This window comes from Dreissena polymorpha, chromosome 3 (genome assembly GCF_020536995.1).
Source record: "Dreissena polymorpha isolate Duluth1 chromosome 3, UMN_Dpol_1.0, whole genome shotgun sequence".
Lineage (NCBI taxonomy): Eukaryota > Metazoa > Mollusca > Bivalvia > Myida > Dreissenidae > Dreissena > Dreissena polymorpha.
This window is the reverse complement of record NC_068357.1, coordinates 2611697-2621846: the sequence shown is the minus strand read 5'-3', so window position 1 is coordinate 2621846 and position 10150 is coordinate 2611697. Positions and strand designations below refer to the sequence as shown.

The 10150-nt window shown below is 41.3% G+C and overlaps 1 protein-coding gene across 1 annotated transcript; it reads right to left on the bottom strand.

Annotated features, from left to right (window-relative positions):
* Positions 1–1745: 1745 nt before the first annotated feature.
* On the bottom strand, positions 1746–2990 carry LOC127875076 (histidine-rich protein PFHRP-II-like). Its single transcript, XM_052419896.1, has one exon. The coding sequence runs from the start codon at positions 2988–2990 to the stop codon at positions 1746–1748; it is 1245 nt and encodes a 414-aa protein (XP_052275856.1).
* Positions 2991–10150: the final 7160 nt, after the last annotated feature.

The window sequence follows — 10150 nt, the reverse complement described above, 5'->3', positions numbered from 1 at the left end:
ACCTTAACCTGAGAAAAATTGTGATATTGAATGTCATATATATATATTATATCAATATAAAAAACAGCTAGCCAGTATATTAACTGATGTCATATATATAGATATCAATATAAAAAACAGCTCGCCAGTATATTAACTGATATACTTCAACAATAATAACCCTTTAACTGCAACAATTCTGTCATGTCTTGATTTGATTCAAACATAATTTAGTTAAATATTAAGATTTGTGTTTCTTTTTTACCTTAATTGCTCACCTGAGCAAGATATGCTCAAGCTGATCTATTGTGACCACCCAATATATGGCATCATTGAATCTGTTGTGCAGTGTATGGTGTGCATTGTCTCTCTGTTGTGCCGTGTATGGTGTACATCGTCTCTCTGTTGTGCCATGTATGGTGTGCATTGTCTCTCTGTTGTGCTGTGTATGGTGTACATCTTCTCTCTGTTGTGCTGTGTATGGTGTGCATCATCTCTCTGTTGTGCGGTGTATGGTGTACATCGTCTCTCTGTTGTGCCATGTATGGTGTGCATTGTCTCTCTGTTGTGCCGTGTATGGTGTGCATCGTCTCTCTGTTGTGCTGTGTATGGTGTACCTCGTCTCTCTGTTGTGCCGTGTATGGTGTGCATCATCTCTCTGTTGTGCCGTGTATGGTGTACATCGTCTCTCTGTTGTGCCATGTATGGTGTGCATTGTCTCTCTGTTGTGCCGTGTATGGTGTGCATCGTCTCTCTGTTGTGCCGTGTATGGTGTGCATCGTCTCTCTGTTGTGCTGTGTATGGTGTGCATCGTCTCTCTGTTGTGCCGTGTATGGTGTGCATCGTCTCTCTGTTGTGCTGTGTATGGTGTGCATCGTCTCTCTGTTGTGCCGTGTATGGTGTACATCATCTCTCTGTTGTGCCGTGTATGGTGTGCATCATCTCTCTGTTGTGCCGTGTATGGTGTGCATCGTCTCTCTGTTGTGTCGTGTATGGTGTGCATCGTCTCTCTGTTGTGCCGTGTATGGTGTGCATCGTCTCTCTGTTGTGCTGTGTATGGTGTGCATCGTCTCTCTGTTGTGCCGTGTATGGTGTACATCATCTCTCTGTTGTGCTGTGTATGGTGTGCATCGTCTCTCTGTTGTGCCGTGTATGGTGTGCATCGTCTCTCTGTTGTGCCATGTATGGTGTGCATCATCTGTTGTGCCGTGTATGGTGTGCATCGTCTCTCTGTTGTGCTGTGTATGGTGTGCATCGTCTCTCTGTTGTGCTGTGTATGGTGTACATCATCTCTCTGTTGTGCTATGTGTGGTGTGCATCATCTCTCTGTTGTGCCGTGTATGGTGTGCATCGTCTCTCTGTTGTGCCATGTATGGTGTGCATCATCTCTCTGTTGTGCTGTGTATGGTGTGCATCGTCTCTCTGTTGTGCCGTGTATGGTGTGCATTGTCTCTCTGTTGTGCTGTGTATGGTGTGCATCGTTTCTCTGTTGTGCTGTGTATGGTGTGCATCATCTCTCTGTTGTGCTGTGTATGGTGTGTATCGTCTCTCTGTTGTGCCGTGTATGGTATACATCGTCTCTCTGTTGTGCCGTGTATGGTGTGCATCGTTTCTCTGTTGTGCCGTGCATGGTGTGCATCATCTCTCTGTTGTGCCGTGTATGGTGTGCATCGTCTCTCTGTTGTGCCATGTATGGTGTGCATCGTCTCTCTGTTGTGCTGTGTATGTTGTGCATCATCTCTCTGTTGTGCTGTGTATGGTGTGCATCATCTTTCTGTTGTGCTGTGTATGGTGTGCATCATCTCTCTGTTGTGCCATGTATGGTGTGCATCATCTCTCTGTTGTGCCATGTATGGTGTGCATCGTCTCTCTGTTGTGCCGTGTATGGTGTGCATCATCTGTTGTGCCGTGTATGGTGTGCATCGTCTCTCTGTTGTGCAGTGTATGGTGTGCATCATCTCTCTGTTGTGCCGTGTATGGTGTGCATCGTTTCTCTGTTGTGCCGTGTATGGTGTGCATCGTCTCTCTGTTGTGCAGTGTATGGTATGCATCGTCTCTCTGTTGTGCAGTGTATGGTGTGCATCGTCTCTCTGTTGTGCAGTGTATGGTGTGCATCGTCTCTCTGTTGTGCCGTGTATGGTGTGCATCGTCTCTCTGTTGTGCAGTGTATGGTGTGCATCATCTCTCTGTTGTGCTGTGTATGGTGTGCATCGTCTCTCTGTTGTGCCATGTATGGTGTGCATCGTCTCTCTGTTGTGCCATGTATGGTGTGCATTGTCTCTCTTTTGTGCTGTGTATGGTGTGCATCGTCTCTCTGTTGTGCCGTGTATGTAGTGCATCATCTCTCTGTTGTGCCGTGTATGGTGTGCATTGTCTCTCTGTTGTGCCATGTATGGTGTACATCGTCTCTCTGTTGTGCTGTGTATGGTGTGCATCATCTCTCTGTTGTGCTGTGTATGGTGTGCATCGTCTCTCTGTTGTGCCGTGTATGGTGTGCATCGTCTCTCTGTTGTGCCGTGTATGGTGTGCATTGTCTCTCTGTTGTGCTGTGTATGGTGTGCATTGTCTCTCTGTTGTGCCGTGTATGGTGTGCATCGTCTCTCTGTTGTGCCGTGTATGGTGTGCATTGTCTCTCTGTTGTGCCGTGTATGGTGTGCATCGTCTCTCTGTTGTGCCGTGTATGGTGTGCATTGTCTCTCTGTTGTGCCGTGTATGGTGTGCATCGTCTCTCTGTTGTGCCGTGTATGGTGTGCATCGTCTCTCTGTTGTGCTGTGTATGGTGTGCATCGTCTCTCTGTTGTGCTGTGTATGGTGTGCATTGTCTCTCTGTTGTGCTGTGTATGGTGTGCATTGTCTCTCTGTTGTGCTGTGTATGGTGTGCATCGTCTCTCTGTTGTGCTGTGTATGGTGTGCATTGTCTCTCTGTTGTGCTGTGTATGGTGTGCATCGTCTCTTTGTTGTGCTGTGTATGGTGTGCATCGTCTCTCTGTTGTGCCGTGTATGGTGTGCATCGTCAACTGTTAGCTCGTAACCACTCTAGAGACCAAATTTTTCATTCCATTGAGATAAACTTGTCAAAAATGTTTATTTAGACAATATCAATGTAAAGTTCGATTTTGCTTCATGCTTTTCCTAAAACTAGGTCACCATCTCGAATGATCAAAAAGCCTTCTTTCCACTCTAAAGCCAGACCACATTTATGAATCAATATAAATTAACCTGTCAGAGTGTTTATATTTACAATATTAAGGCCGAGTTGGAATCTGGGTCATTCATAAATGATTTCCCGAGATAAAATCTTAGAAAAAACTTTACTACCAATTGAGAAGCTACATTTTTGACTCAATCTTAATGAAACTTTGTCAGAATGTTAATCTTGACATTTTCTAGACTAAGTTCAAGTTTTGGCCATGTACCTGGGTAATGTTGCTGCCAGGAGGCAACTAACAACATAACAAGCATACCGAATACGGCCGGCTGCTATGCGTTAAGCGAGGTAGTTGCCTGGGCTGAAACAGGCATCGCTGATCAGTACAACCCTCCTTTCTCACTTCTATGTTGTAGTGCATGATATAAATAACATAATATGCCCGAATTTAACCAATTAACAAGGTTGTTTTCCCGTAACACAATTTTTCAAATTCAATTTTTTTTAATAATTATTAACACATGGTATAATGTATACATTACGATAATAAATAACTTTTAAAAAAAATCTTTAAATTTAAGTTATTGAATTTCAAATACAATATTAAACATAACAAAAGCTGTGTTTGTGGAACACAATGCCTCCTACTGCGCTTTGAAGCCATATCTTTGACCTTGAAGGATGACCTTGCCCTTTCACCATGAGATACACATGCGAGCCAAATATCAAGTTGCTATCTTCAATATTGTAAGTTATGACCAAGGTTAAATTTTTTTGACAGACACAAACACACAATTACAGACAAGCCAAAAACAATTTACCCCTGATCATTATACCCCCATTACCATTGGTAATGGGGGCTATATAGGAGTCACTTTGTCTGTCTGTCTGTTGGTCGGTCTGTCCCGAAATTTCATCAGATCTCCACCAAACTTGGTCACAAGTTGTATCTAGATGATGTCTAGGTCAAGTATGAATATGGGTCATGCCGGGTCAAAAACTAGGTCATGGGGTCACTTAGTGCGTTTTAAACCGAAAGTTTGTCAGGGCCATAACTATGTCATTTATTGTTAGATTTTAAAATGACTTGGTACATTTGTTCACCATCATAGGACAGTGTGTCGTGCACAAAAAGTACCTTGATATCTCCAAGGTCAGGGTCACATTTGGAGTTCAAAGGTCAAATGCTTGTCCGGGCCATAACTTTGTCATTTATTTTGAGATTTTAAAATCATTTGTCAAATTTGTTCACCATCATTGAGCGGTGTGTCGCGCGAAAGAATTACGTCGATATCTCCAAGGTCAAGGTAACACTTTAAGTTCAAAGGTAAAAAATGGCCATAAACCAGCTTGTCCGGGCCATAACTATGTCGTTCATTGTGAGATTTAAAAATCATTTGGCACATTTGTTCACCATCATTGGACGGTGTGTTGTGCGAAATAATAATTATGTCAATATCTGCAACGTCATTTGTTAACCATCATAGGACGGTGTGTCATATGAAAAAAGTACGTTGATATCTCCAAGGTCAAGATCACACTTGGAGTTCAAAGGTCAAATGCTTGTCCGGGCCATAACTTTGTCATTTATTCTTAGATTTTAAAAGCATTTGTCAAATTTGTTCACCATCATTGAACGGTGTGTTGCGCGAAAGAATTACGTCCATATCTCCAAGGTCAAGGTAACACTATAAGTTCAAAGGTAAAAAATGGCCATAAATGAGCTTGTCCGGGCCATAACTATGTCGTTCATTGTGAGGCCCATAACTATGTCATTCATTGTGTGATTAAAAAATCATTTGGCACATTTGTTCACCATCATTGGACGTTATGTCGCGCGAAATAATTTTGTCGATATCTGCAACGTCAAGGTCACACTGTGAGTTCAAGTAAAAAATGGCCATCAATGAGCTTGTCCGGGCCATAACTATGTCGTTAATTGTGAGAATTTAAAATGACTCTGTACATTAATTTTGTTCACAGTCATTGGACAGCGTGTCATGCGAAAGAATTCAAGAGTTCAAAGGTCAAAATGGCCATAAATGATAATGGCATAATAATTCTTAAAAATCGCCAAAAGTTAGATTCTCTTGTTTTGTGAAGACAGCATGCAAAATAGTCTGAGTCAATGCGGCATGTGGGGGTATACGTTAAGTCTGTGACAAAGCTCTAGTTATATCTGGGGGCATAAAAAGTATAAAACAATGATAACTGATAAACATTTAAAACAGGCTTAGATATTATTGATTTTAGATATCATTCCTTCCCTACATGCCAGGGAAAAGATTTATTTATTTTTCCTTAAATGGCCATAGTAAAACCTTTTTAACACTCTAGAGGTCATATTTATTGTCCCATCATCATGCAACCTAGAATATTTGTTCTAATGATATCTTGGATGAGTTTGAATGGTTCCTGTTGCTTGAAAAAATGGCCACCAGGGGTTGGGGCATTTTTACTAATATGGCTAAAGTAAAACCTTGTTAACACTCTAGAAGCCACATAAATTGTCCAATCTTCATGAAACTTGGTCAAAAGATTTGTCCCATTGATATCTTGGAAGAGTTCCAAAATGGTTCCAGTTGGTAAAAAAAACATGGCCACCAGGGGGCGGGGGCATTTTTCTGTATATTGCGAGAGTAAAAACTTGTTAACACTCATAGTCACATTTATAGTCCAATCTTCATGAAACTTGGTCATTTTTCCATATATGGCTATAGTTATACCTTGTTAACTCTCTAAAAGCCACATTTATTGGCCGATGATCATGGAACTTGGTCAGAAGATTTGTCTTAATGATTATCTCGGACAATTTAGAAAATGGTTTCAGTTGCTTGAAAAACATGGCTGACAGGGGACCAGGCATTTTTCATTATATGGCTATGATAAAACATTGTTAACACTCTAGAGGCCACATTTATAGTCCAGTCATTGTGAAACTTGGTCACAAGCTTTGTCCCAATGCTATCTTGGACTAGATAGAAAATGGTTACAGTTGTTTGAAAAACATGGCCGCCAGGGGGCGGGGCATTTTTCCTTATATATCTTGGACGAGTTTGAAAATGGTACCATTTGCTTTAAAAACATGGCTGCCAGGGGGCGGGGCATTTATCATTATAAGGCTTAAGTAAAACCGTGTAAGGACTCTAAAAGTTACATTTATTGTTCACTCATAAAACTTTGTCAGAACATTTGTTCTAATGATATCTTGGGCTGCACAGAACTGGCCTGTTTCTTAGTATCCTTGTACATTTGACTTTCAATTTTACAATGTTGAGCAAATAATCAGAATTGTCTGTGGGTTTTTTATGCTCCCTCAAAAAATATAGTCGCCGCTTCGTCTGTCCGTGTGTCCATGTGTCCGTCGGTGCACAATTTTTGTCCGGGCTATTTCTCAGCAACTAATGACCAGAATTCAATGAAACTTTATGGCAAGCTTCACTACCAAGAGGAGATGTGCATATTATCAGCGGGTTCCGGTCGGATGATTTTTCACAGAGCTATGGCTCTTTGAAATTTTCCATTAACTGTACATATAGTGCAATTCTTGTCCGGGCTATTTCTCAGCAGTTAATGACCGGAATTCAATGAAACTTTATGGGAAGCTTCACTACCAAGAGGAGATGTGCATATTATCAGCGGGTTCCGGTCAGATGATTTTTCACAGAGTTATGGCCCTTTGAAATTTTCCATTGTACATATAGTGCAATTCTTGTCCGAGCTATTTCTCAGCAACTTATTACGGGAATTCAATGAAACTTTATGGGAAGTTTCACTACCAAGAGGAGATGTGCATATTATCAGCCTGTTCTCGTCGGATGATTTTTCACAGAGTTATGGCCCTTTGAAATTTTCCATTGTACATATAGTGCAATTCTTGTCCGAGCCTTTTCTCAGCAACATATTACGGGAATTCGATGAAACTTTATGGTAAGCTTCACTACCAATAGGAGATGTGCATATTATCAGGTGTTTATGGTCGCATGATTTTTCACAGAGTTATGGCCCTTTGAAATTTTCTATAAACTGTACATATAGTGCAATTCTTGTCCGGGCTATTTCTCCCCAACTACTGGCTGGAATTCAATAAAGCTTTATTGGAAGCTTAACTACCTTGAGGAGATGCGCATGTTATTTGTGTAAAACATGCATGCCCCCCATATGGGCTCTGTTGTAGTGACAGCCATTGTGTGAATATGTTTTTTGTCACTGTGACCTTGACCTTTGACCAAGTGACCTGAAAATCAATAAGGGTCATCTGCCAGTCATGATCAATGTACCTATGAAGTTTCATGATCCTAGCCATAAGCGTTCTTGAGTTATCATCCGGAAACCATTTTACTATTTCGGGTCACCGTGACCTTTACCGTTGACCTAGTGATCTGAAAATCAATAGGGGTCATCTACGAGTCATGATCTATCTACTTATCAAGTTTCATGATCCTAGGAATAAGCTTTCTTCAGTTATCATCCGGAAACCATTTTACTATTTCGGGTCACCGTGAACTTGACCTTTGACCTAGCGACCTCAAAATCGATAGGGATCATCTGCGAGTCATGATCAATGTACCTATGAAGTTTCATGATCCTAGGCATAAGCGTTCTTGAGTTATCATCCAAAAACCATTTTACTATTTCGGGTCACCATGACCTTGACCTTTGACCTAGTGACCTCAAAATCAATAAGGGTCATCTGCGAGTCATGATCAATGTACCTATGAAGTTTCATGATCCTAGCCATAAGCGTTCTTGAGTTATCATCCGGAAACCATTTTACTATTTCGGGTCACCGTGACCTTTACCGTTGACCTAGTGATCTGAAAATCAATAGGGGTCATCTGCGAGTCATGATCTATCTACTTATCAAGTTTCATGATCCTAGGAATAAGCGTTCTTCAGTTATCATCCGGAAACCATTTTACTATTTCAGGTCACCGTGACCTTGACCTTTGATATAGTGACCTGAAAATCAATAGGGGTCGGGTCAACTGTGAGTCATGATTAATCTACCTATCAAGTTTCGTGATCCTAGGCATAAGCGTTCTTGAGTTATCATCCGGAAACCATTTTACTATTTCGGGTCACCGTGACCTTGACCTTTGACCTAGTGACCTGAAAATCAATAGGGGTTATCTGCCAGTCATGATCAATGTACCTATGAAGTTTCATGATCCTAGCCATAAGCGTTCTTGAGTTATCATCCGGAAACCATTTTACTATTTCGGGTCACAGTGACCTTTACCGTTGACCTTTACCGTTGACCTAGTGATCTGAAAATCAATAGGGGTCATCTGCGAGTCATGATCTATCTACTTATCAAGTTTCATGATCCTAGGAATAAGCGTTCTTCAGTTATCATCCGGAAACCATTTTACTATTTCGGGTCACCGTGAACTTGACCTTTGACCTAGTGACCTCAAAATCGATAGGGATCATCTGCGAGTCATGATCAATGTACCTATGAAGTTTCATGATCCTAGGCATAAGCGTTCTTGAGTTATCATCCAAAAACCATTTTACTATTTCGGGTCACCATGACCTTGACCTTTGACCAAGTGACCTGAAAATCAATAGGGGTCATCTGCCAGTCATGATCAATGTACCTATGAAGTTTCATGATCCTAGCCATAAGCGTTCTTGAGTTATCATCCGGAAACCATTTTACTATTTCGGGTCACCGTGACCTTTACCGTTGACCTAGTGATCTGATAATCAATAGGGGTCATCTACGAGTCATGATCTATCTACTTATCAAGTTTCATGATCCTAGGAATAAGCTTTCTTCAGTTATCATCCGGAAACCATTTTACTATTTCGGGTCACCGTGAACTTGACCTTTGACCTAGCGACCTCAAAATCGATAGGGATCATCTGCGAGTCATGATCAATGTACCTATGAAGTTTCATGATCCTAGGCATAAGCGTTCTTGAGTTATCATCCAAAAACCATTTTACTATTTCGGGTCACCATGACCTTGACCTTTGACCTAGTGACCTCAAAATCAATAAGGGTCATCTGCGAGTCATGATCAATGTACCTATGAAGTTTCATGATCCTAGCCATAAGCGTTCTTGAGTTATCATCCGGAAACCATTTTACTATTTCGGGTCACCGTGACCTTTACCGTTGACCTAGTGATCTGAAAATCAATAGGGGTCATCTGCGAGTCATGATCTATCTACTTATCAAGTTTCATGATCCTAGGAATAAGCGTTCTTCAGTTATCATCCGGAAACCATTTTACTATTTCAGGTCACCGTGACCTTGACCTTTGATATAGTGACCTGAAAATCAATAGGGGTCGGGTCAACTGTGAGTCATGATTAATCTACCTATCAAGTTTCGTGATCCTAGGCATAAGCGTTCTTGAGTTATCATCCGGAAACCATTTTACTATTTCGGGTCACCGTGACCTTGACCTTTGACCTAGTGACCTGAAAATCAATAGGGGTTATCTGCCAGTCATGATCAATGTACCTATGAAGTTTCATGATCCTAGCCATAAGCGTTCTTGAGTTATCATCCGGAAACCATTTTACTATTTCGGGTCACCGTGACCTTTACCGTTGACCTTTACCGTTGACCTAGTGATCTGAAAATCAATAGGGGTCATCTGCGAGTCATGATCTATCTACTTATCAAGTTTCATGATCCTAGGAATAAGCGTTCTTCAGTTATCATCCGGAAACCATTTTACTATTTCGGGTCACCGTGAACTTGACCTTTGACCTGGTGACCTCAAAATCGATCGGGATCATCTGCGAGTCATGATCAATGTACCTATGAAGTTTCATGATCCTAGGCATAAGCGTTCTTGAGTTATCATCCAAAAACCATTTTACTATTTCGGGTCACCATGACCTTGACCTTTGACCTAGTGACCTCAAAATCAATAAGGGTCATCTGCGAGTCATGATCAATGTACCTATGAAGTTTCATGATCCTAGCCATAAGCGTTCTTGAGTTATCATCCGGAAACCATTTTACTATTTCGGGTCACCGTGACCTTTACCGTTGACCTA